The sequence below is a fragment of the Podarcis melisellensis genome (assembly GCF_964234715.1).
Source record: "Podarcis melisellensis genome assembly, chromosome: 9".
NCBI classification, from domain to species: domain Eukaryota; kingdom Metazoa; phylum Chordata; class Lepidosauria; order Squamata; family Lacertidae; genus Podarcis; species Podarcis melisellensis.
In genome coordinates, this window is record NC_138541.1 from 44,853,113 (window position 1) to 44,879,588 (window position 26,476).

A 26,476-nucleotide genomic window follows, 5' to 3' on the forward strand; every position below is an offset into this window, starting at 1 on the left:
ATTGATGAAAGTGACACTTACAGCCTATGGACTGTGAGCATGTTAGAAACATAAGGAGCTGCCTTATACTGAGCCAGACCACTGGTCCAACTAGCTCAGGACTGCTTGCGCTGACTGACAGCAGCTCTCCAGGGTTTCAAGCAAGGAGTCTCTCCCAACCCTACCTGGAGATGCTGGGAATTGAACCTGAGACCTTCTGCATGCAAAGCTGATGCTCCACCACTGAGCTATAGCCCTTCCCCAAATGCTAGCATTTTCATAATCCCCTTACCGGTCTGCATTATCCAGAAAACCCTTTTGCCCCCACTTCTTAAGAAGTTCCATTACAATGACCTGCAAGAGAAAGCAAGAAAGTCCCCAATGTGATGTCACAATCTAAATAAAATATGCAAGATTTGTGTATTCACCGGTAGTTCCCAAGATTCCTTGGAGGGGAACCATGACTGGGACTGCTTCGACTTTTAGCTGAATTCTATATATGTTTATTTAGGATTAAGCATTCAGTTGGGGCCCCACTTTAGTTTTGGAAAGCAATCCAATATATGACTAATGCTTACCTGTGCAAAAGTGTTGGGTTGCATTGTTGAGGCCTGAGTATGTAGAACAATCTTGTCTATAAAAGGTGCAGGTCCTGTTATAAAGCCTATTCTCAACCTATAGAAAAGAAAATACAACAAAGAGTTGAAAGACACACACCCTACTTAATTTGGCAAGTCCCCAGTTTTAAATTTTGTCCCTTTTTTGTTTTGCACATTGTTTTGTACAATGCCATCTGGATTTTGTGAGGTCTGTCAAATCACTGAAAACACCCATAGCCATGCAACAAGCATTTCAATTTGCAGTATTTGAGAGATTCAAATCTCGTTATCATTTCAAAATCTCCATCGTAACTCTAATTTAAGGTGATAGGGGCATTGCTACAGGGAGCATGTTCTGCACTTCCATATTCTACTCACCCGGAAGAGATAATTTTAGAGAAAGAATCACCTCTGATGACTCGACCATCAACATCCATTGAAAGAAATGATGGCGCTTTAGTCTTAAAATGCAAATAACATAATATTACTAAAACAAAACAAAACAATATTAAGGTTTCTCTTGGCACAAGAACTATGTGGAGGTGGGATAAAAACATAAGAAGAGCCATGTTAGATTCAGGGGCAAAGATGTCAGAGGCAAAGGGATGGAGGCTGCCAGTGTTATTTACTGCTGAAGTGGTCCACCTAGTCCAGTACCTAGTCCAGGAGGTTCTGAGCCACATAGCAATTTTCAGCAACCGGAGTATTGCTTCCAACAGGCAGAACATAGACATCAAGATTAGTAACCATTAGTATGATAGCAAACTGTTCCCCTGAAAAGTACCGTAAGAAATGGGAAGGGGGGAAAATGTATTTCTTTCCTACCTAGAAGTTGTACAAATGGTGCATAGAATTTTTTTTAAAAAATGAACCAACCTCTAGACACCAGCACAGATCAATGGAGACACTGACCGTCATCATCATCACCATGCCAAACCTGGGCCTAGGAGAGCCCAGGTGTGTGTAGGGGGTCTCTGAGCTGATCCTGCAGTTTCTCTGGGATCTGGAGGACCTTCCCCCACAAAAGACAGAGGGCCATATGTTGCCACTGTGAGTGTGCTCTCTACAATGCATTGAAAGCACCTTGAACCAATCATGGGGCTTGCACATAGCCAGGAAAGTGGAGTTAGCTTTGGGGAAGCTACAGGATGAAGTAATCAAGGTGTTAGAGGCAAAGATACTGGAACTATCAAAGCATTAACTAATGGTCTAGAAAGAAAAATATGACCATTGTGCTTAGACATGATGGAGAACAAGAAAAACTGGATATTCTTAAAAGAGACAAGCTAGGGCAAGGCAGAACTGTGTGACATGTGACTCAAGACTGTCAATCATCTGCTCTTGGGTTGTCACCTGCTTTTGGGGGAAGAATTGTGACTCAGTAGTAGAGCACCTGTTCTGCATGTAGATGTAGAAATTCCCAGGTTCAGTCCTTGGCATCTCCAGGTAGGGCTGGAAGAGACTCCTGACTGAATTCCTGGAGAACTGCCAACATTCAGTGTAGACAATACTGCTCTTGATAGATGAATGGGATGACTTGGTTGTAAGGCTTCCTATGTTCTTGGGCCTAAGTGCCTAAGGAGCCTTAAAATCTAGAGGCTGAACGTACTTTTCTTTTGTGTCAAGAAGAAAACATACACAGAGCAAACCAATTAGTACATTTAGTTTGGTAAGTGCTATTAGTTTGATTTTACCTTCCCAAACTGGATGAAATAGTATGGATCATCTTCTATTATAAGAAAGTTGTATTCGTGGGCAAGCTAAAAGGTAAACCAACAAGAAAAGAAGAGAAAATAATTTTGTGGAATGATCAGTGCATACACAACTATGGTTTGCCAACAAGCCAAAGCAATAGTGGTCCTATCAAACATGAGAAAACCTTGGGAAATTGATGCGTCCCAAGTCTATGTTCATGTTTCCCATTTTGTGCTGAGTCTATGAACAGTCACCTCAGGTGGCAGCGGAGGGGAGGAGGAAGCAGGGGGCACCATGATGCTTTGCTTCACGTGGGAAAATGCCCTGGGTTGGCCCTGCTTTCTGTGAACTCTCCTTTGCTGCCTTCTTCCTTCCATTCTTCCTGTGCTGTTCCAGAGCAGCGAGGATGGGAGCATGGGGAATTTGCTTAATTGTTTAGGGAAAGAGACATCTCTCTCATCTGCTACTGCATTTGTAGTACTGCCAACTAGTGCTTTCTCTTTTTTGATTATTATTTTTTTTAAAGGTGTCAGTACATAGGTTGCAAAGAGGAAGAAGAAGTGACCACACTCCATATTGGTAGGTAGTTTCTAAAAATAAAAAAGCAAAAAAAGCAAGCACGGCTCCTATGCTAAATTGCTGCTCTGTATACCTGCCTAGGGTTGCTTAGTGGAAATGCTGTCTTTGTTTCTACTTAAGATGATGCCCGGATACCAAGGATTACCTGGTAAATCTCTTTTTTGCGTTCCGCTGTCAGGGAGCTCCCAGAAGGATTGCCACCATTAGGAACACTGTACAGGAACTTAGGGGGCTTGTCTGTGAGCTTATGCACATTGTCTGATTTCCACCTGGAAAGAATCTCCTTCAAGGCTTTGGGAATGATTCCATGTGCATCACTAGGTACTTTGATGATATTACATCTCAAGGCTTTTAGCTGTTTATGAAAAGAAACATGGTATTACACATAATTTATTATCCAATCCACAGAGGCCATTAAAACCAGGACATTATTTCAGCAGCTAAGCTCGAAACCACTCGTATACAGAAGTCATATACCGTGCCCCTTAAAACTGGTTCTGAAATGTCATGTGCTGATGGTAGTAGCTGATGGAGGATGGATCGCAGTTGGAGGATGGATGGCGGCTAACAGATTGAGGTTGAATCCTGACCAGAAAGAAGAACTGTTTTGGGGGGACAGGACGTGGGCAGGTGTGGAGGACTAGAGTTGGCATAGCAGCTTGCTGTGATCGGACCCCAAAGATAACTCACTGCTAACATTGCCCCGTGGAAGTTCGGCTCCTCTACAAGGATGCTGTCGCCTGGGTTGATGAGCATATCAAACGCCTGCAAAAAAAAGATCAAAAAGGTTTGAAACAGTGAGCATCCTACTGGATCTTAGTGGGTGGTGTGGTGGAGTCCTATCCAAGTTTTAATATTAAAACCTAATACTTTACCAATGTAGATGTAAGGCATATCACCACCGCCTCAACCCCCATAGAAATTAGGCTAGGCAAACAAAAACAAAAAGTCCTGTTTTTCTCTCTCAACCTAATTGCCACAAAGACAGGTTGGGGCCCAAGAAGGGAGATGGCAGGGCAGATTCAAGTCATCAGGTCATATATGGCCCACAGGTTGGCCAGCCCCCCAATCTAAATGGTGACATTATCTTGCTCTTCTTTTGACACCAGCCAGGAAGGCTGTCCTGAATGCCTTGTCTGTATTTGAGATGCTTCTATAGCAGAGGCATGTTAGGAGATCTTTCTCTGGCTATATCTGGGCTGTAGAAATCCTTGTCCCCTGATTCTGGCTTAATGTTTTTGGGCGGATTTCTTAAGATATCCCATCAGAAGTTCAATTTATCTGGTTGACAGTTGATATCTATCTGCTTCCCAGTTTTAATCTTTTCTTCCATTATTCATGTGTTATTGTTTTAAAACTGGTTTTGATCAACTTTTAACCATGTAGTATTTGGCCTTGGCTCCTCAGAATTGGACAACCAGAATTAATCTCATTTATAAATAAATAAAAATGATAAAATTGCACTACCCCTAACTAAGATTTTACACAACTTTTTTTTTTACCTTGAGCATATAGTTTACATATAGATGCTAAGCACAAGCAAGCATTGCACAACTAGAAAATAAAAATAGTTAACAATGCATGCAGAAGATTAAAAACAAAGATGACAAGCAGCAGATCTCTGGTGAATAAATCATTCTATGATATGTCCCTGAAGTCAATCATCTCTATAAAGAACAATGGACGTGCATCTACAGTATTTATCTATATTTAAGAATCAGAGTTTAGAACTACATAATTGGAAAGCTACATAACTGGAAGCAATTTCATCTGGTTCTGTCTCCACTGAGGACAGGGGTGCCAACTTGAATAAAAGATTGGGGGGAGCAGGTAAGATGTGGCACACACACACCATTTGAATGCCAATGGCCATCAACTTTGGACCCTCCCCTGGCACCCTCAAATATTTTATTGGGGTGTGTGTGAAGGAACCTCGGCCCCTCGGACTCCTATGACTAGGGACAGGAGTCAACAGTTTCCATGAGCTTAATTCTGAAAATAGGATAGTTCTGCTGGATGAAGGGGAGATGTAATTTTAATTGATTTCTCCTTCTCCTTCTCCTTCTCCTTCTCCTTCTCCTTCTCCTTCTCCTTCTCCTTCTCCTTCTCCTTCTCCTTCTCCTGCAAAGCTGCTCAAGAGAGTTGGAGGACCCTCTTGAACAGTGTAGGAAGCAGTGTGAAGGACTGAAGGAGGAATGGGGAGTTGATAAATCCCTTCCCTTCTACCAGTGGGGACCGCCACTGAATCTCAGACCTTTCCATGGAAGGGAACAACGACAACAAAAACTTGATGGAATAATACACTTGTATTTTCCAATAGTGCACATGAAGCAGTCATGTCAAGTCTTTATTTTCAAGTATTAAAAATATCCTTCCGATTTAATTGCTATAGAGGGACTCAGTGGGCATTTGGCTCAGTTGTCTGAACTGACATGGTTCTGTTGACCTTTGAATCACTCGTACTTTAGTAAGGCCATCCTGGCTGCCTGAAGTGACACATATCTTCATTTGTCCTTTCTCAGGAGCATACGTCGCTGTTGGTGGGTTGTGGAGCTTCATCTGCAAGTCTCTGAACCAAGACAATAAGTTGTGCATTCTGGAAGACAGAGATTTTATTCCTCTTTTTAAATATCCTCAGTTCTTCATGCATAATATACCACTTCAGGTTAGCTTGAAGTTGGTGCAATGAAGAAAAAAACAAAACAGAAATACATAAACTTCTTAACACTTAAGAGGTGGACCAGGAGTGTGTTCATTAGTATTATTTTAAATAACAAGTCTTTTGAATAAATGACTAGGGAGTTGCTTGAGCTAATTAAGAACATAAGAAAACCCTTGTTGGATAAGGCAAAAGGCCCACCAGATGTCTGTGGGAAACTCTGGGCACTCTCCCCCCAAAGTTTTATATTAAATTGTAATTTGTTTTGTATCTGTTGTGCATCCATGGACAGAGTTCCCTGGAAAGAGGGATTGTTGGTTAAACCACTCTGGGAATTGTAGCTCTGTGTAGGGAATAGGGATTTCCTAAAAACACTCAGCACCCCAAGCAAACTACAGTTCCCGGGATTATGTTGCAGAATACACCTGCAATAAAACACCAGTCGGGAGGGGCCCTCTGCATGATTTTTCATCATACCCCTCTGTAGCACTGTACTGAAGAGCTCTCTTCATCAGTTGTTCTCCAATTTCAATGGTGCTTCCATCATTGAGGGTTATGGTTGCTGTTTTCATTGGGAAATAGTTAGGGTTTGGCATCCCCCCACTAAGCATGATGACGGTAGACGCTGTCATCTTCTTTTCCAGTTCATCTGCCGTTAACATGAGTAAAAGAACATTAGTTAATAAGTTAAAAGATATAATTAACAGAAAAAAATGAACTTCAGAGGAAGCCAAATGTGAAAGAAAATGCTATTCTTTTTTAAAAAATAATAATAATTTTTATTAAGTTTCTTACAGATGTAACATAAGAAAAACAGAAAAAAGAAAAAAGACAAGATCACAAATATAAACAAAAAAGAGAGTAAAAACAAAATACCAGTAAACACCTGTGATGGGATAATGAGCTGCTTGTGCGTAAAAGCTTAATCCCTCTGGGGTTTGGCTGGTCAACCAAACCCAGGCACTAACGGAGCCCCCAAAGCATGGCTCCGTCAGTCGCTGGTAGAATCTGACAGTGGGCGTCTACGGAATTTACTCCAACATAAAAGCTGTTTGACGGACATGCGCCTTCGTGACTCTCTGCGTGACAGTTTCCGGCGAGGGGTGGGAGTTGCTAACGGGGGTCTTGATACCTCAGCACTATTCTCACTAGAAGTATCCCAGAGCCTTCCCTCCGATTCCCCTTCCGCTGGAACTCCTGCGCTCCCCCTGCTGGTTCCTGCTTCTGCTGTAGAGTCTCTCCTATTCTCCTGGAGCCTCTCCCCCATCTCTCTCTCTGATGGCAGCTCCCTGACAACACCTACAACCTAAACACCTAAACAACACAAATTAATTATTTAAACTTCTAACCTCATAAACATATTTTGGGCTTCCTCTGAGCCCTCCAATCTGAATTTCCTTGTAATTAAAATGTAGCAGTTTTCTGATATCATTTTTTAAAAAACCACAATATTCTAATTAAAATAAAATTTCTTAACTTTCCTTAAAGTTCTAAATCTTATTTGTTTAATTAACTCTTAATTTAATCATAGGCCTATTTTGGTACTTGCAAGTAATTTCTAATTTTTAATATCACAGTATTTATTCAAATAGTCCTTAAATTTCTTCCACTCTTCTTGGTATTCCTCTTCTTTTTGGTCGCGGATTCTTCCAGTAAGGTCAGCCAGCTCCATATATTCCATCAGAAGTAAGTTTCACTGCATTCAGTGGAGCTTCTTCCCTGTTGAGTGTGTGTAGGCCTACAACCTAACTATTAGTTTTTACTGTTATGCAGTGATGTGTATATTTATGATGTTACTGAGCAGTAAATTACAGCATTACAAGGTTGCCTTATATACCTGGCTACATTATTTACTCTGATTGGGAGCAACTCGCCAGGGTCTCAGGCAAAGGTCTTTCACATCACCTGTTACCTGGTCTTCAAAAAATCTGGAAATACTATCAGGGATTGAACATGAGACTGTGCAAACCATCTGCTGTACCACTGAGGTGCGGTCCCACCCAATTTATTATTCATTTATTTCATAAAAAATTATACGCCGCTTGATTGTAAAAACCCCTCAAAGCGGTTTACAAAAAGGTAAAACAACAATACCCAATAGCATTACTCTTCCGAATGGGAACTTGCACTCTCTCTCAACAAGACTTTTCCGAGCATAAGCATATTCTATAGATATAAAGCCAGGAGAAAATGAAAATTGTGAAGCAAATCAAGTGATGACTGGAAAATGCAACTACTCACTTGAAAGTCTTGCAACGTTTGGTTTCCTTGCTGCACTTATATCGGACAGAAATTTGGAATAATCCATTTTGATGTGACAAGCAGTGAACAGGTTCCTTAGATTTCCTTAGAAAACTGCAGTAGAAATTAGACACAGATAATGATTACACTTGTATGTTCTGACCTCTTTCTCTTAGAACAGAGAATGCTTCAGTACTTTATGTTCAACTGCTCACGTGTTCAACTAAGAGCAATCAAATATCTTTTCAAATCCAATATTAACTAAGGGGCTTTCTCTGAAGCTGAGGAACACAGGGCAGCCTAACACAAGTTAAAAACGCAATGTCATTAAATACAGTAAAAAAATAAATCACATTAACAACAGGCAGAACAACAAGTTCCAAACAGAGTTAAAATCACCATCATTTTTTCTTCTTCAAAAAATGTATTTATCAGGGATAACAAACTTCTATAAAGTAGGACTGTGCTAATTCTTCATGCATGCACATATCAAGGAAAAATATTGTGTTTTTGAGAAGCAAAATAGGTTTTCTCATCATCACATCTCTCCCTCTCCCTCTTCCTCATGTGTGTGTGTGTGTTAGTGTTATATTCACACCTGTTCTTGGCCACTGTTTCCCCAAGTTGCGACTGCTTCAGCTCCACTCTGCCCCTCTGATGTATAGTTCCAGGAGTGGTCCTACTCAACCAGGGACTACAAAATGAGCATGATAATTCTACCAAGTGGAAACATAGTTGAGCTAAGGTGAGCGTAATATTTTCTAGACTAGCGATGTGGGTCATTGTAAACAGCCAGGAATTCATTGCCTCTCTAAGCGGGCAAATCATCTGCGGATGAGAATCATTCAGAGTGTGGACTGCTGTTTTTCAAGTGGCAGTTTGCCACCACTGAAGTGGCAAAATGTTTGTTCACTGCAAAAGAGACGGGCGATTCCCTCTCCCCCTGACAAAATGTGAACTGGCTAGGGGGGATTATGTCTCTTCCCCCCCCACTCCTGTTTGGTGTGTCCCCAACCTATTTTCATGGGGACTAAAGGGACATCTATTTGGCTTAGCCCTGATGTAAATGAAATCAATATTGTTAGCTTCTGAATAAAGCTTTAACACAAGAAAATTAATAAAAGTATGAAACTTACAGTCTGCAGCTTGATGTAGGAAAGAAGGGCAGGAAGCACCAAATGCTCCAACAATAACAAAAAAACAACTTTTTTTCTTCAACCGTCAGGCACAAAGAAAGAAGAGTAGCAATGCCGAAAGCTGTTCTTTTCCTAAGGTGAATATAATATAATTGTGTATTTCTCATAGCTTCCTTCAAAGCCATAAATCTCTAGCAAACTTTGCCCAAGTACTTAATAATTTACCAAGGAAAATCAGTTATGAAAATTTAGACTCTGGACTTACATCAGGAATAGCTCAGCCTTTCTCCTTATATCCTCTCAAGAGCTAGTTGGCTCGCAGTGTGAAACAGCAGGCCCTTCAAGCTTGTCTACCCAATAGTTCACACAATCACCACAGATAAAACTGACCCAATGCCTATATTGACATCAATTAGGGTGCCATTGCAGAGAGAGAGCCCTCTCTCTGACTGCTGCATAAGAGATAGTTCTTTTGATGCAAAACAGCCAGGCAGACCTCAACTTCAGATCTTAATAGACAGACAGAACTATGTGGAAGGAGCTGCTTCTTTGAATAAGCCCCTAGTTATTTGGGACTTTATAAATTAGGTCTTCATAATACCCTTCTGAAAGACAGGTAAATGACCATGTCTATTCCTGCATACAAGGGACGCGGGTGGCGCTGTGGGTTAAACCACAGAGCCTAGGACTTGCCGATCAGAAGGTCGGTGGTTTGAATCCCTGCGACGGGGTGAGCTCCCGTTGCTCGGTCCCTACTCCTGCCAACCTAGCCGTTAGAAAGCACGTCAAAGTGTAAGTAGATAAATAGGTACCGCTCTGGCGGGAAGGTAAACAGTGTTTCCGTGCGCTACTCTGGTTCGCCGAGAAGCGGCTTAGTCATGCTGGCCACATGACCCGGAAGCTGTATGCCGGCTCCCTCGGCCAATAAAGTGAGATGAGCGCCGCAACCCCAGAGTCAGTCACGACTGGACCTAATGGTCAGGGGTCCCTTTACCTATTCCTGCATACAAAGGTGCTCTCCTCATTCAACCCTTGAAAAGTGTTTCCCGCTGCATTTTACTTAAAAAAAGAGAGAGAAACTTGGCATCTTGCATGGCCAAAGCTATGGAATGTTAGCTTAAACATACTGTTATGATCCTCGGCGAGGTACTCTCCTTAAAGTTAATGAAATAAGCTGGGTGGCAGTAAGAAAGCAGATCTCTCTCCCTTTTTAAGCCTTCAATGTATTGCTCTGCATCTTAAATAAGGACAACCAAGAAATCAGTAAGCTTTTAATGATAGTTCTTGATTAATTAGTGGCTTTTCTGAGAAAGAATCCAGTACCCCCCCCCTTTCTTAAAACAACAACTTAGTTCTTTGCTTCTCTGGCAAGAGAAGCCATAGCCTATGCTGTATTGAACTGCATGTTCTATAACTAATTAATTTGCTGAGTTCTTAAACAATTACTCTATCAAGCAAGAAACATGGCTGTATGCCCAGTCATGACCAACCTTTGATTCAATACTACTTAGCAATAATTTATTTGCTTTTTTTAAGGTGTCCCAGGGGCCACTGAAAATGTCAGGACCTTCCTCCAATGCCAGAGATCCATTATCAGAACCTCCCTCTCCAATTCCTTGGCTTCCAACTTAGGTTGGAACTCTAACATCAGTAGGGCAAAATTCTGGGGAGCGGTGGGCGAAAAGGTCAATTTTGGTTTCATCCCATTTAAGTTAAATTCCCACATTTCCACTTCACTTTGCAAATGTTCTAAATGCGAGAGGTTCACCTGCATTTAGTGAAAAATTCTCCTAATAATGCACTTTTTTGGTTTCCCCTAGTATACACATTTTTGGCAAATTAATTTCCCCGAATAAAATGCATTTTTTGTATGTTATTTTCAAAAATATATGCATTTTTAAAAAGACACTCTACCCTACTATGCGCATTTCTGTACACATTACACGGCTGGGGAAATCAAACTGTAAAATTCGGAGAAGGGCAACTTTCGAAGGATGGCTGTGTTTTGGTTCGTGTATTGTTTTGCAAAGTCTAAAACAGGTAGGTTTCCCTTAAAATGAAAACTGAATCTATCCCCCTCTCCCCATCCTTGTGTCAAGGCCATTCCGGGTCATTCCAGGCAGCAACTGTATCCGAATGCTGTCTGCCAAACTTGGAGAAAATTTAGACACTTCTTAGGCTGCCTAAATCTTTCCTTCCCCTTACCTATTGTTTCCAATGTGGCAACCCTCCTGTGCCCTCACTCCCATTCTGCTAGCACCAATCCAGCAGAGATGGGGATTAAAGTGGTAGGTTCACCTTTGGGTTTCACTACACACCCCACTTAGCATTGCACTGTTACCGTATAATTTATCCCACTTTTCAGATAATTGTTGCTTTCCAAAGCGACTCGCATCAGTTTTTTAAAAAGGAAAGGAAAGAGAAAGAAGCCCTGCCAGCCAGCCAGTTTGCAAACCAGAAAGACGAAGGTATACAAGGGGTGGTGCACTTTAAAATGTTCGACATTTAAAGAAATGAGCTTTTGAGGAATGACAAGGAGAAAGGTCAAGAGTGCTACATGTTGAATTAATACATATCACTGAAGTGCGAGGGTGGGTGGAATATCCTATCAGACAATAAGTCCAGGATCTAAACCAGTACAGGTTTACCTGCCTAATCTGTAGTCAACCTTTTGTGCTGCTTAGATCTTGTGTTCCAGTTTCCATTATCTAATCACTCAGTTTCTGTAAATGAATGTTGCAGCATTGGGATGGTGGGACACATGCTTAGTTTATATCATTTATTATAAACTGGATCAGTGGCGTAGCGTGGGGGGTGCAAGGGGGCTGGCCGTACCGGGCGCAACATCTGGGGGTTAGGGTTAGGGGGCTCAAATCCACGGGTTAGGGGGCGCAAATTACTTGCCTTGCCCCGGGTGCTGACAACCCACGCTACGCCACTGAACTGGATGCATTTACAGTATTTTTTATAGTGGACATGTTTCTTTTCTGCTGTCATGTTTTCTTTTTGGAGTCTCCTATTTTGATAAATGGGGATAAAAACACATGAATCGCTACAGAACAGTTTGAAGATGGGAAGTGTTGGATGTTGAGCAGTGAAGACCTTGCTCATCATCCCCTCCCCCACCATATCTTGTTTAGTACTAAATGCTGTATTATAAAATGTTTCAAAACTTTAGCTGACCTTATCTGGAACGAAGATATGGTCCACCATCAATCCTGATTACACGACCTGCAACATTGAGAGAATTGCTGTTATACGAAGTGTTAAAAGTTAAAAGCAATCCATTAAAGTCCTAGTTTTTTTCCAGCAACAAAACATTACTGATTTCCTTTCACATAGTGTGAAAAGAATGTTTTATGTTGCAACAAATCCTAGTAAAAAAAAATTAAAGCTATAGTAAACATGTCACGGAAATATATCTTCCTTGGGACAGTTGTTTTCCTGTGGACAGCTAATATAAATCATTTTTAATTGGATCCTGGATACAAAAGAAATACCCAGGTAATATTTATCTATCAGAGTTTTGACATGGTTAACAAATTTGTGGAAGGTCTAAACAGATAATATAGCATAAACATTGATACATAAAACAGTGATGGATAATGCTGTATCAAGTGAGTGAATGTGCCTATTAAAATCTGAAGATGTTTGGATAATGGAGGCTACCTGATTGTCAATGCTTATTTTTAATTTGTTAAAACACACATCCCATTTGAATTTCATATACAGTATTCATTAAGTTTATAATATACAAAATCCAACTTCCAAATACATATTTCCATTGATCTAATAGACTCCCCCCATCTTCCGAGCACTGCATTCTCTATCGATTCAAAACCTCAGCAATTTGTTAACTTATTTTAAACATAATAATATGTCTTCCATTTTATCGTGATATCTGGTCTCTAAACATTACAGTCCAAATCCATTAATTTTTAGTTTCAACACAATAAAATTATTTCATTACACCACTTCTGTCTTGTTATACCTTATTTTCCAATTCAAAAATTTTCCGATGCTGAAGCTGTAATTTCCTAAAAAGGAGCATTTTTTAACATTCATACAACTTATAATGCTTTTTCAAATAATCCTTGAACTTTTCCCAAACTTCCTCCGTTTCTTCTTCTCCCGAGTCTCGAATTCTGCCAGTCATTTCAGCCAGTTCCATATAGTCCATCAGCTGCGTCTGCCATTCTTCCAATGTGGGTAGATTTTGTGTCTTCCAGTGCTTTGCCATCAAGATCCTTGCTGCTGTAGTAGCATACATAAAGAAAATTCTATCTTTCTTTGCCACCCTCTGGTCCACCATGCCCAGGAGGAAGGCCTCCGGTTTCTTGGGTAAGGTAAATCTAAGCACCTTTTTTAGTTCATTATGTATCATCTCCCAGAAGGCCTTCACCTTCGGGCAGGTCCACCAGAGGTGTAAGAATGTCCCTTCCTCCTCTTTACATTTCCAACATTTGTTGTCAGACAGGTGATATATCTTTGCAAGCTTGACTGGGGTCATGTACCACCGGTATATCATTTTCATAATATTTTCCTTCAGGGCACTACATGCCGTAAATTTCATTCCGGTGTTCCATAACCTTTCCCAGTCTTCGAACATAATGTTGTGCCCCAAATCCTGTGCCCACTTTATCATGGAGGATTTAACAATCTCATCCTGTGTATTCCATTTAAGCAGCAAGTTGTACATTCTCGAAATTAACTTAGATTTTGGCTCTAGCAACTCTGTCTCTAATTTCGATTTTTCCTCCTGGAAACCCACTTTTTTGTCCGCTTTAAAAACTTCCTGGATTTGGGCATAATGCAACCAATCTCGCACCTTGTTTTTTAACTTTTCCATACTCTGCAACCTCCAATTATCTCCAATTTTTTCAATTATTTCCCAATATTTAGGCCAGTGGGCCTCCATATTGAGTCTTTTACGTGCTTTGGCCTCCATCGGTGAGAGCCACCTCGGAGTTTTACTCTCCAATAAGTCTTTATATTTTGACCAGACCATAAAAATTGCCCTTCTGACAATATGGTTTTTGAACAATCTATGAACTTTAACCTTGTCGTACCACAAATATGCATGCCACCCAAAAGCATTATCAAATCCTTCCAGGTCGAGGACATCGGTGTTCTCCAATAAAATCCAATCCTTCAACCAGCAGAGGGCTGCAGATTCATAATATAACCTCAAGTCCGGCAGGGCAAACCCCCCTCTTTCTTTCGCATCAGTTAGTATTTTAAACTTTATTCGGGGCTTTTTGCCCTGCCAGACAAATTTAGAAATATCCCTCTGCCATCTTCCAAAACATTCCACCTTGTCCACGATCTGGAGGGCCTGAAACAAAAATAACATTTTCGGCAATACATTCATCTTTATAGCAGCTATTCTACCCAACAAGGAAAGTTTCAGTCTTGACCATGTTTCCAAGTCTCTTTTAATCTCTGACCAACATTTCTCATAATTGTCCTTAAACAAATTCAAGTTTTTGGAGGTCAAGTACACCCCTAAGTACTTTACTTTTTTAACCACATTTAGTTCCGTTTCTTTTCTGAACTCCTCTATTTCAGTAGTTGTCAAATTTTTTGCTAGAACTTTAGTTTTTTGTTTATTCAGCTTAAATCCCGGCACCCGACCAAAGTCAGAAATTAATTCTAACGCTCTTTTAGTACTAGAGGCTGGCTCCTATAATGTTAATACCAAGTCATCTGCGAATGCTTTCAGTTTATATTGTTTCTCTCCGACCACAATTCCCTGTGCCAACCGGTCATTTCTGATCATGTTCAATAGCACCTCCAGGACTGAAATAAACAGCAGAGGAGATAGAGGGCACCCCTGTCGTGTCCCTTTTTCAATTTTGAACTCCTCTGTCACCACGTCGTTTACTATCAATTTAGCTTTTTGTTCTGAATAAATTGCTTCTATTCCATTTTCAAACCCCCGCCCTACTCCCATCCTTTCCAAATTTTTCTTCATAAACATCCAAGAAATGTTGTCAAAGGCTTTCTCCGCATCAATAAAAATCAACACCGCTCTTGTATTTGAGTTTGTCTGTAGGAATTCCAAGATGTCAATGATGTTTCTTGTGTTATCAAATAAATGCCTGCCAGGGAGAAAGCCTGCTTGGTCCTTATGAATCACTTCATTTAATACTTTCTTAAACCTGCTTGCCAAAATGTCTGCAAAAATTTTATAATCCACATTTAGGAGTGAAATAGGACGGTAGTTTTTAAGTTGGGTTTTTTCAGTTTCTAATTTTGGTATCAACGTGATGAAAGCTTCTTTCCACGTTTCCGGTGCCTTCTTCCCCTCCATAATCTGGTTACTAACTTCCAACAGTGGTTGTATCAACGAATCCTTCAGTACCTTATAGTATTTGGAAGTAAGTCCATCTGGTCCTGGAGACTTGCCCAGTTGGAGGTTCTGAATGGCGCATTCAATTTCTTGGAACGTAATATTACAGTTCAAGGTTGCTCTCATTTCCTGAGGTATTTTTTGTAATCCATTAGTTATGAAAAATTGGTCCACCTCCGAATCTTTTTGTGGCCTTTGTGAGTAAAGTTCTTTGAAGTATCTCTGGAAACACTTTCTAATTTCCTCGGGTTTCTGAACCATTCTCCCTTCGATCTCTAGATTTGTAACTGTATTAAGCTTTTGTCTCTTTTTCAACTGCCAAGCCAGCAGCTTCCCACACTTGTTAGCAGATTCAAAGGATCTTTGTTTCATTTGTTTAATTTTCCATTCCACCTCCTGATTTATCAGTTTCGAATATTGTGCCTGGAAAAACTTCACTTCTCTCAATACTTCCTTTGATTTAGGCCTGGATCTCAGTTTTTTCTCTCCTTCTCTTATTTTCTCCAAAATCTTCTCCTTCTTTTCATTCCAGAGCCTTTTTTTGATCGTATTCTGCTGTATTAGAAACCCTCTCATAACTGCTTTACTTGCGTCCCAGATTGTTCTTTTTTCCACATTTGTCTTTAGATTTATTTCAAAATAATCCTTTAAAGCTTTTTGGGCCTTCCTAACAATCTCCTGATCTCTTAACAAAGCGTCATTCATTTTCCATCTGAAAGATCCGGTTGTGTTTAATCTCAGTTCCATTCTCAAAGCATTGTGGTCGGAGCAGGTTTTTGGGCAGATTTCCACTTTTCTAGTCTTAGGTGCCAGTCCTCTAGTTATCCATATTTGGTCGATTCGCGTCCATGTCATATGGGCCTCAGAAAAGAAAGTTCCTTCTTTCCCTAGAGGGTTCTTGATCCTCCATATATCAGTCAAGTCCAAATTGTCAGTCATTTCGAAAAAAGTTTTTGGTAGTCTGCCGTCTTTCGTTATGTTAGCACTTTGCGACTTATCCATATTCACTGAGACGACTCCGTTCATATCTCCCAACATGATAATGTTGTTGTAATCCAAATAGTCCAGCATAGTCTCATGCAGCCTCTTGAAAAATTCCGATTTCCCTTCATTTGGGGCGTATATTCCTAAAATTAAAAACTTTTCTCCTTGTGTCTGAATTTCAACCGCCAAAATTCTGCCCTGTTCATCTTTAAATACAAATTTTGGTGACAAGTTCTCCTTTGCATATATCACCACTCCTCTTTTCTTGACTTTGTCCGATGAAATAAATTCTTGGCCTAACCTTTTATTAATTAACACTTTTCTGTGGAGTCTTGTCACATGTGTTTCTTGCAAGCAGATAATGTCCAATTGTTCTTTTTTCAAAATATGAAATACTTTTCTCCTTTTTTCTGGAGAGTTCCCGCCATTTATGTTCCAACTAAGAAGCTGTAGAGACATCCTGGTCTAGTACTTAAGTATCACAGTTGGGTATCTATGTTATCCTCCGTTCCCGAAGGATGTGGTGCCGGTCCGCCTCCAGATGGTCCTGGTGGTAATCCCGGTGGTGGAGGCCAAGAATCTGCGGCTCTCTTTTGGAGGTCCTCCTCGTTGTCGTGCAGGAACTTCTGCTGGTCCTCTAGTGTTTTAATTCTTACCTTCTTTCCTTTATAGGTAAATGATAAACCTTGAGGGAATTCCCACCTGTAAGGAATTGCGTTGTACCTTAACAGTTTGGCCAAGTCTGTATATGAGGCTCTAAGGTCCAACAGATATTTAGGAATGTCTCTATAAATTTCTGCTCTTTTGCCTTCAACTTCCAGAGATTTTTTAAAATGTTGGCCTAGTATCTTGTCTCTTTCCTCTCTTGTTCTCAAGCAAACCAAACAGTCTCTGGACTTGTCTTTCTTAGCCGATCTTCCCAATCTGAAGGCCGTCACAATTTTAAAGTCTTTGTCTTCCTCAACCCCCCAAAATTTAGAAAATAACTGCGTCAAAAATTCCTCTAGGTTGCCCTGTTCCAGTTCTGGGACGGCCCTCAGCCTAAGATTGCATTCCTTACTTTTCAATTCCACCATTGACAGGTAGGCTTGCTGTTCTCCTACCTGTCTTTTCAGAGGTCTTACTTCCCCTTTGATCTCCTCGACCTTTTTGCACGCTTGCTCAGCTTTTTGGTTGGCTTCCGCAGCTAGTTTATAGTTCTCTACCGTAGCTCCTTGCAATTTCTCAATGGCCTGGGTATGCTGGGAAACCTGATCTGATAACTTACTGATAGTAGATGTAGCTCTGTCAATTTTAGATGACTGATCATCCACCTTTTTATTCAGAAGTGCCAATTGTTCCAAAATTTGTTTCAAGACTGGATCAGTTCCTCCAGTTGCCATATCTTCTGTGGCAAGCGTTTCAACTTCTTCCTCCTGCGCCGTCAGCACAGTTGGTACAGAGGATCTACGTTGATGGATTAACGTTGTTTGAACAAGCTGCCCAGCTCTCTTATCTTTTTCTTTAGCTTCCTTAGCTTTAGCTGCTCTTGTTTTCCCTGGGCCACTCATTCCCCAGCTGCCTCTGTTCAAGGTCAAATAGTCTTTCAATCCATGAGAAAGGCAAGTCCAGAATGTAAACAATTAAACCACAAAAAATCTCAATATGGTACAGTTCCCAGACCTCTATACCTCCGCAAATCCACTAGGGGGGGGTGTTTCATAGGAAGGAAAGTTTCTTTTCCACCATCAAAGTTCCTATTTCAACTTTTATAGTCCCCAAGTTCAAAAAGGAGGCTTCCAGATAAATCTGTTTCAAAGTAGTGCCACAAGGTGACAGAAAGGTTCCAGTATCAGTATTAAAGCGATAATGTATCCATCAATGCGACAATTTGTACTTCAGAGAAAGTTTCAACAGCCTGACAGTTCTCCTTTGCAACACTGGCAGCCCGACAGCTCGGTTATCCCCTTTAACTCCACGTCACTCCACAGTAGGGGGAAGGTTCCGTGGCAAAATAAACCAAAAGATTTAATCCTTCAATCCTTTTACTTTCTAAAAACACAGTCTATTGATGCCCCTTCGTGCTACTTTCAGAGTCTCTTTTTAAGCGCTTCAGCCCACACCGAATTCTTTGCTTTGCTCTGATTAGCAGGATCGGGAGACGGACTTCCTGTTACTCGCCTCCCGTTTTCAGCCGAATTAAATGAATTTAAGTCAATCTTTAAGTCAATCTTTAGTACTCCTTACTCACGGGTAAATTGCAGCCAATTCCGATGTTTTTCAAGAAGAAAGGTCGACGCTCATCAGCAGCAGCAGCGCGGCTTCACTTCCGCGAAAAGAGCGATGAACTCACAGCGCCGCTCCCCCTTTCACGCTCCGGAGCCTCTTACGAGGTCCCTTCTCCGTTTCTGGGGGGGCTTCTGGCACCCGCCGAGTCCCACGGCCGCAGGCTCGCTCTGCCTGCGGTTTGTCTTAATGGGTCTCCGCTTTGCCGCAGCGGACGACCCTTTTTCGCGGAGCCCCTCTTCACAGTGTAAAGAGGACCGCCATTGCCGTTTTGCGCCACCTCCGGAAGTCCTGAATTTCATATACAGTATTCAGGTTATAATTCTATACACGGTGATGTGTGAGTAAGTAAACACCATGGAACTCAATGGAACTTATTTTGAAATCAACTTCTGTAGGATTTCATTCCAAACTACGGAAGGGTAAGTTATTGGTACTGCATGTGTAAGCTGCCAGGGCACTAGCAGCCTAGACCCAACTGCAACACTTGGTGCAGGTTGCCAGAATGTTTGTCCACAGAGAGCTTTCTGGGTCATGTGGCCGGCATGACTAAACTGCTTCTGGCGCAATGGAACACCATGATGGAAGTCAGAGCACACGGAAACACCATTTACCCTCCCACAGGAATGGTACCTATGTATCTACTTGCACTTTGGGGCATGCTTTTAAACTGCTATGTTGGCAGGAGCTGGGACAGAGCAATGGGAGCTCACCCCATCATGGGGATTCAAACTGTCAGCCTTCTGATTGGCAAGCCCAAGAGGCTCAGTGGTTTAGACCATAGCGCCACCCGCAGCCCTATTAGCTCACTAAGGATCAGCTGACACAAATGGCCAATGAGATTCTATTTGGCATCATAATACCTCCAGTTCTGGCTTGCTTCCTTAGTCTAAGCAGTTTATTTCAGGTACAGAGCAAGCTGTAATTGGACTATTCTAGCTGACCTCTCTGCATCCTTCCCTCCATGTGACTCTGCTCTTCACTCATTTGCTTACCAGCTCACTTGATCACCAAGCTACTTTCCACCTCATCGGTCTGCCACTTGCTTTATCTCCAAAATGTGGCAATAGGAAGATTCTTGGAAGTTCAAAAGGGTAGATCAAATGGTACAGAACAGAAATGACAGACAAGTTACACAGCTAACGCCTAATGGATATGGTTAAGGCAGGTGGAGCAGAAAACGTGTGCAAGGAATCCTGTGGAGTTTATGAGGAAACTGCTGTGGAAACAATGAACATGAAACCAAGGAGAGCAGATGAAGCAGATTTTAGTACTTTTCAACTCTGATATTCTCTGTCCAAAGCAGTACCTTTAAAATATATATACATATAATGTAACAGCTAATGAGGTGATAGAAATTCAGATACGTGTTGCTCATTTTCACAAAGAACATCTGCATACAATTCTGGAGTGGCTCAGGTGTTCTGCACAAGACTGGATAACAGAGCTTTTACGAGCAGAAGGTTCTCCAAACCACATCTTTTGATATCATTCTGTGACTCTGTGGGTGTCTCTGTCCCAAAGTTCCAATGTAATATTTTCTCTGTTTAGGGAAGTTTTTAATGTCTGATGCTTTATTGCATTATCATCATCATCATCATCATCATCATCATCAATTCTGTTGGGAGCCGCCCAGACTAGCTGGTGAAACCCAGCCAGATGGGTGGGTAAATAAATAAATTTACATCTGATCTCCACCTACCACTGAGATGGAAATCTTAGAAGGTTGCTCAGATGGGAATATGGCCCTATTGTTGAGAAATCTTACCTGTCCCCCATGAATAGTTAAAGGCTCAAGAGATTTGCACCAGGACAATGACATCTCATCATCTCATGTTGTCCTCTCCCATCCAGATTCTCCACCATCTTTGCACCCTTTATTGCAGTTTGTTGAAGCGTAGATGGCAAGCTTCTCAGCATACAAAGTTTGGTTGCTCCTGCTGTTGTTGTTGCTCCTCCTCCTCCTCCTCCCCCTCCTCTGTAAAGTACCATGTACATTGATGGCATAATAATGATGATGTTTTGAGTTCCGACCCACTTTTCCCAGTGTTCCTATAGTAACCATGGCACAAGATTGGATCAGAGCTTTTCCTTTACATTGTTTTGTGTTTCTAAGTACTGGAGAATTCAGTTTGCTGAAATACCTTCTTAACAACAGCATAAAAGTCCTTCCAGAAACAACCGTACTCAAAGCAGCCAAAACATAATACTATCCGGTAAGGTGCAATCAAAACCCAGACTTTATTTAGCACAAACCAATGATGTAGGCAACTGAAAATGATGACAACCACCACTTGCTTTTGGAGACACTTTCCGTGGAAGCCAAAAACTTTTAATTGCTAATTATAGCAATGTGGATCAATCTTTTGTGATAAACATAGCAGAGCAGTTCACTCCCAATTGTGGGGTTATTTAGTTTCTCAATAATAGGAGTACAAAGCACATGCTTTCTGTCATTTCTCAACACCAATACTGAAAACAACGCAACTAGAGTGTAATATAGTGCCTTTTATTTGAACTCAAAATAAAACCTTACAAGGAATGGGAAATTGTGCTGCGCTAAAATCTGTCCTCCATTTTCACAAAAGTTGTTCTCCCTTGCAAAAAGGGCTTCCATTTTGCTGCCCTGTTCTCAGGGAATTTTGGTGGGTGTGGGGTTTTGAGCTTACCTTATCATTGTGAGGTAGCTGAAGGTGCTGTGTGGTTTAATTTCCATTAAACATTAGTCTACCACTTTGCAGCTTGTCTTGTTACCTGCATTTTCTGATCCTTAAAAGCCCCATGAGAGGAATTGCCTCATGATATCTTCCCTTGTGCTTTGACCAAAGCATGGCCTACTTGGAAAGGCTGCAGGGTGTAGACTGCTGTTGAGGTGATTTGTACAATGAATGAAAGGCCACAATCTTTACCACCTCAAAGTAAGGTAATCCCAACACCCATGAGAGTCTCACCCAAACTTTTATCTTTCCCTTTGCTATTTCTAACACAATTTCTTTATTCATTGATGGAGAATAGTTAAAAAATGCAGGAGATTTTTTGGGGGGACAGCACTTGTAGAAATTACTTTCCTGCAGTGTGCTGGAGCCTTGCACTAATGCTGTCATATCATGTCACAGCCAACATGTCACAGCTGTGCTTGGTTGTGTCAAATGTCCAAAGAGTGAATCTGCAAATAAATAAACAAACAATGCCTGCATGAACACTAAACACAACTTTTCTGTCAACACTTTCAGTCAAAACCTTCGTTTCTACGTTGTATTTCTTAAGGAAAAAGGAAACAGATCGCCCTCAAAGGACACTGCTCAGAGCATTTTCACAAAGTTGCCTTTGAGCTTCTGTTGCATTATTTATGTTAACATTTGAGCGCTGCTCATGCAGTAAACAAAGCCGAGAAGGGACATTCGTAGTGCGAATCAGTATTCTGGTCAATGTGGTGTTTTATATTGGCATTACAAACCTGAATGATACAAGAGCCCTTTAAGCCTCGTATGCAAGTCCAGAGGTGAAAAGAACAGGAACAACTTAAAAACACTGATTCAAAAGGCACGACTGCAGAGAACCATGGAAACTGGTCAAACACCTAGGAAATCTAGATGGTGAATATTTACATTTCCCCTCTCCAATGCATTTTGGGAACATTGGGAACAGGCCGATCCACAGCGGGACCAGAGTGGGAATGTTGTGGCATAAAGCATTATAGCCCCGGCTGCCTAACTAGGGTCTTAATCCAGAATCAGGTTCTGCCACAATGACAATGTGTGCAAATCTCGCCTCCATTTAAGGCACAGCTATAGGTGCTTGGACATCTGTCTGAATATGCAGACACCAAAGTGTGTGCTTTGGCAGAGCTTTGCATGCTCTGCACTTCCCCTCAATGTGCTCATGAGCGTGTCCCTTCAGCCCCCCGTCTTCTGCAGTTTCTACAGCAATTGTGACGATGATAAAAGCAGGGTCTCTGATCACACGGAGAAGTCTACTTCGTAGAAAACCTTTTCAGGCCTTTCCCAAGCAACACGGGGATGACCAGCGATGGAGGGAACCCCCCCCCCCAGCCCTCATCTACACTTTCAGTGTTCTCATGTTCAGACAAACATCTGAATATGCTTTACGGAACTATAATTTGACATATGTTATAAATCATGGCGAAAATGTTTGACTGCACATGTGATATGTTCCAAGGCACTTTCTTCAGTGCAGATCACATTTAGAATGTGTGGTTTCACTTTTAGCATTAATAGTAAAGTTTGCAGATCATGCCAAAGAACACTGGGCGAGATCCAACCCTCTGGCACAAGTGGAGACTGCATGCAGGAGGAGAGGTAACAATGTCTCAGAGTATCCCCTAATGATTTATGAGTTGCTATTCTCCCCCCTGGCCTTTTGAGAGAGCTTTCACCAGCCACCATTTGAAATGGGAAGCTCTTGAGCCACCATCCACCAGCAGAATCACTTGTGCTGGGTGAATTTCTGACCATGTTATCTTCCTATCAAGCTGGCATTTTGCAAACCAAAAATGTCATACAAATACACACAGACAATGTTTATCACTTCGAAGCTTTATTCTCTTTTTATGGGATAAAACTGTTTTAACGATTCAGCCCATGAAAGGGAGATTATAAAATGAGATCAGTTTAAAACAGATTCAGTTCTTTAGTCTTAAGTACAATGTTGCTATACGCAGGGTGCATTTTGATAACATAAAAATTTATTAATTAATTTATATTATTATTATTAAAAATTTCTACACCACCCTTCATTCGAAGATCACAGGGCAGCTTACAATATAAAAACACAAAATTACATAGCACAATACCCTCAAAGTATTGTTATTAACTAAGGGCTACAAATAATAATAACCAAACCCCAATAATTTGATGAAAATATAGCATGCAATCTATGCTATCATCTGTCAATAAAACTATCCACTACAAGATCAGGAAAAATAATGATGAGCAAACTTTGCTGCAAAGGCACATTTTCAGTTCAATACATATAGTGTTTCTAGTAGAAATATTTGCTGATTCCACCCCAAAACAGTGTCAGCAAGTAAATGTTGCAGGTTATCAGCTTGTGCGATTTTAGCTAAATTTTCTGCTCCATCCTTCTCATTACTTAAAAGGAATGTCCCCATAATGACTATTTCAAATTGCAGAAAGCTTCTTTTGGAACCTGAGTAGGATCAGAGCCTTCCGCAAAGGGAAATTTATAATGTCAGTAAAATACTTTTTACAGTCAGTAATACCAGTGGGGTTGATTTGACGTTTGATAACGCAGACAGTTCAGTCTGTGCCAAGACCTATTTTATTCACTTTTAAAATATATATTTTTTTAACCACCGTTAGTTGACTATGTCCTCTGTTTGCCCCTGCCTAGAAAATAACATTTATGAATCAGCACAAGCTTCCCAGATGTATTCAGCCAAGAGTGTTCTTTCAGTAGACTCACCAACAAAACTGAGTCTCTCTTTGCTTCCTTTGAAAGAATTCTAATCCAGTAATTGAAAATGCAAGAATAAATGGACTCCCAAGTCTATAGGAGAAGAATCCAACGAATATTTTTAGGGGCACCCATAATTGCTCTAAGGATTCTTTTCTGAGAACTTTGCACATCAGTTGAGATCAGAGGGGCCCCAAGGTTGCACTTTAAACCATGATCAGTTAATTATTGTTCTTATATTTTTCACTCACCCTTCACCATAAGGTCTCAGGGCCGGTTATAGCAATGAAAAATACAGTATTAAAATCAGTTAAAACAGTCAGAGATTGTTTGAGGACTTCGATATTAGGAAAGAACTTTAGGACCCCACTGGTTGCCTGTTCCGCCTTCAGTCTAACAAGTTGAACGTTTACTTTCCAATTGCAGATTTCAGGAAAGCAAACTTCCAGATAACAGATATCATGTGATCATAAATGCTTCATAAAGACCTTAGATATTCTACCAAGAGAAGGCACTTTTCCCTTTTCAGAGTTAATATTAAACTTTTTCTTAAAAACAACAACCATGAGACAACCTCACAGGCGCTTTTGGAACATCAGAAAATTAACAATGTCAATTTGTGTAGAGCAGTAAGGACCATTTCTTCTTGGCAACTGACAATGAGAAATCATTTTAGTAGTGTGGCCATCATATATATTATCATAAAAAACTAGTAACATTGAGAAATACTTTTAGCACGATGGTTATATATTATGTAAAAAAAGTGAACAGAAACAGGGACAAATATGATGGCTATCAATACTGTAATCTGCATCATGTGGTCAGCAGAAGTAGCTTTCATCTTCATTTTTGCCGTTCAATGGATCTCAAACTTTTTGTCTGGGTCAGAATAAAAAATTGCTCATGACACATTGAATTTCTTATTGATAAGAAATACATTGGAAAACAAAAAGTAACAATTTCTAGCATTGCTTGATTTTGAAAAAAATACCTATCCATAATCTGCGAATATAAATAATAAACAAATTATTTAAACAAATTATTTTGATAGTATACTATACCACACTTAAATGTTTAAATGTTTCTTTGATCATCCTTGAATCTTCCCGCAACACTTGCCATCCTCTCCTGCCACACCAGTGAGAACCACTGATATAATTTATAGTGTAATCCTTTACATGTTTACTCATAAGAAAGTCCTTGGCCCAACTTACTTTTGCCATTCCCATTTCGATATCAGGGATTCACTGCCAAGTGGAAAGAGTTCAATCTGCTTGCTTTCCTTAGACAGATATCGGGTTTGCCATTCTGCATGGAGAGTGCAGCTATTTATTTGGAAATGGGTATTTGATCAGTTGAATGTAAATTCTGGGAGGATGCCACGAAATGGTGGCTGCAGCCACTCTTCTTAGCAGTTCTTGCTACTTCTTTCCTTATTACTTTCGGACTCTTTTGTTCAGTGGATGAGAGATGGAGAAGATGCAGGGTACCTCTACTAAAGTTTGGGGGCTATTATGGTTTAAAGATAATTTCTCATTAAAATCTGGGGAAAACATGTTGATACACAAAAGGGGGCGTTGTTGGATAAACTATTTCAATCTAGCAAAAATTAGCAAGACTCATTGAGGGCAACACTTCAGCCATAGCTTAATTTAGATCTTCCTGAATAACCAGAGCCAGTGTGGTGTAGTGGTTAAGAGCGATAGACTCGTAATCTGGTGAACCGGGTTTGCTTCCCCACTCCTCCACATGCAGCTGCTGGGTGACCTTGGGCCAGTCACACTTCTTTGAAGTCTCTCAGCCCCACTCACCTCACAGAGTGTTTGTTGTGGGGGAGGAAGGGAAAGGAGAACGTTAGCCACTTTGAGACTCCTCTGGGTAGTGATAAAGCTGGATATCAAATCCAAACTCTTCTAACCAATATTCCAAGATGTCAATATGCAGCCTCTAGCAGCAGATGGGGTACTTTAGGTGTGCTGCTCCCCTGTCCTCTGTCTGACTGAGTCACTGCAGCACACTGGGATGAAGAGAGGGAGGTTTGTGTGACAGTGGCCAGGTTGGTATGGTAAATTGGCTCCACTGGAAAATTTACACTGCACCAACCTTGCCACTGTATCCTTCCCGCTCTCTGCATGCTGCAGCGACTCTGTTGGATGAAGCTCAGGTGAATACTGCAGCCCCACCTTATTATCTGCTATGGACAGCCTGAAAACAGCAGCACCACCATGAGGGGAAAGGTCACAGCATATGCTGCAGACCACAGGTAGCCAATGGGATGCCTGCCAGATGTTGCACTACAACTCCCATTATCCAATGGTGACTGGAGCTGATGGGAGTTATAGTCAAACAACATCTGGAGGTCCCCCACAATGGCTCTCCCTGCTGTGGACAGTTAGGAAACTCCAGTGTGTTTGAAAAGGTCGGAGTTTCGACCGTAGATTCTTTAGCTTATCAAGGATTTTTCGTTTGGTAAAATCATAAGGCTTCTTTGATGAGCTCAGCCAACCTCTGAAAACCCTGCAATAATAAATAAGAATGATTACTGGTTAGG

At 41.0% G+C, this 26,476-nt stretch overlaps 2 protein-coding genes across 2 annotated transcripts in view; both read right to left on the reverse strand.

Annotated features, from left to right (window-relative positions):
* The window catches only part of LOC309378162 (kynurenine/alpha-aminoadipate aminotransferase, mitochondrial-like), a 28,114-nt gene extending 7,692 nt beyond the window's left edge, over window positions 1-20,422 (reverse strand). The window contains exons 1-11 of the mRNA XM_081926147.1: window positions 20,258-20,422; window positions 8,889-9,020; window positions 7,753-7,866; window positions 5,989-6,160; window positions 5,316-5,448; window positions 3,543-3,617; window positions 2,998-3,207; window positions 2,273-2,338; window positions 957-1,039; window positions 558-654; window positions 272-333 (exon numbers count right to left, since the gene is read on the reverse strand). Of these exons, the coding sequence (XP_081782273.1) occupies window positions 272-333; window positions 558-654; window positions 957-1,039; window positions 2,273-2,338; window positions 2,998-3,207; window positions 3,543-3,617; window positions 5,316-5,448; window positions 5,989-6,160; window positions 7,753-7,819 (965 nt within the window). The 5' untranslated portion in view covers window positions 7,820-7,866; window positions 8,889-9,020; window positions 20,258-20,422. The remainder of the gene's footprint in view (window positions 1-271; window positions 334-557; window positions 655-956; window positions 1,040-2,272; window positions 2,339-2,997; window positions 3,208-3,542; window positions 3,618-5,315; window positions 5,449-5,988; window positions 6,161-7,752; window positions 7,867-8,888; window positions 9,021-20,257) is intronic.
* Window positions 20,423-23,029: 2,607 nt separating this feature from the next.
* The window catches only part of AADAT (aminoadipate aminotransferase), a 34,180-nt gene continuing 30,733 nt past the window's right edge, over window positions 23,030-26,476 (reverse strand). The window contains 1 exon segment of the mRNA XM_081926327.1: window positions 23,030-26,442. Within this exon segment, the coding sequence (XP_081782453.1) occupies window positions 26,401-26,442 (42 nt within the window). The 3' untranslated portion in view covers window positions 23,030-26,400.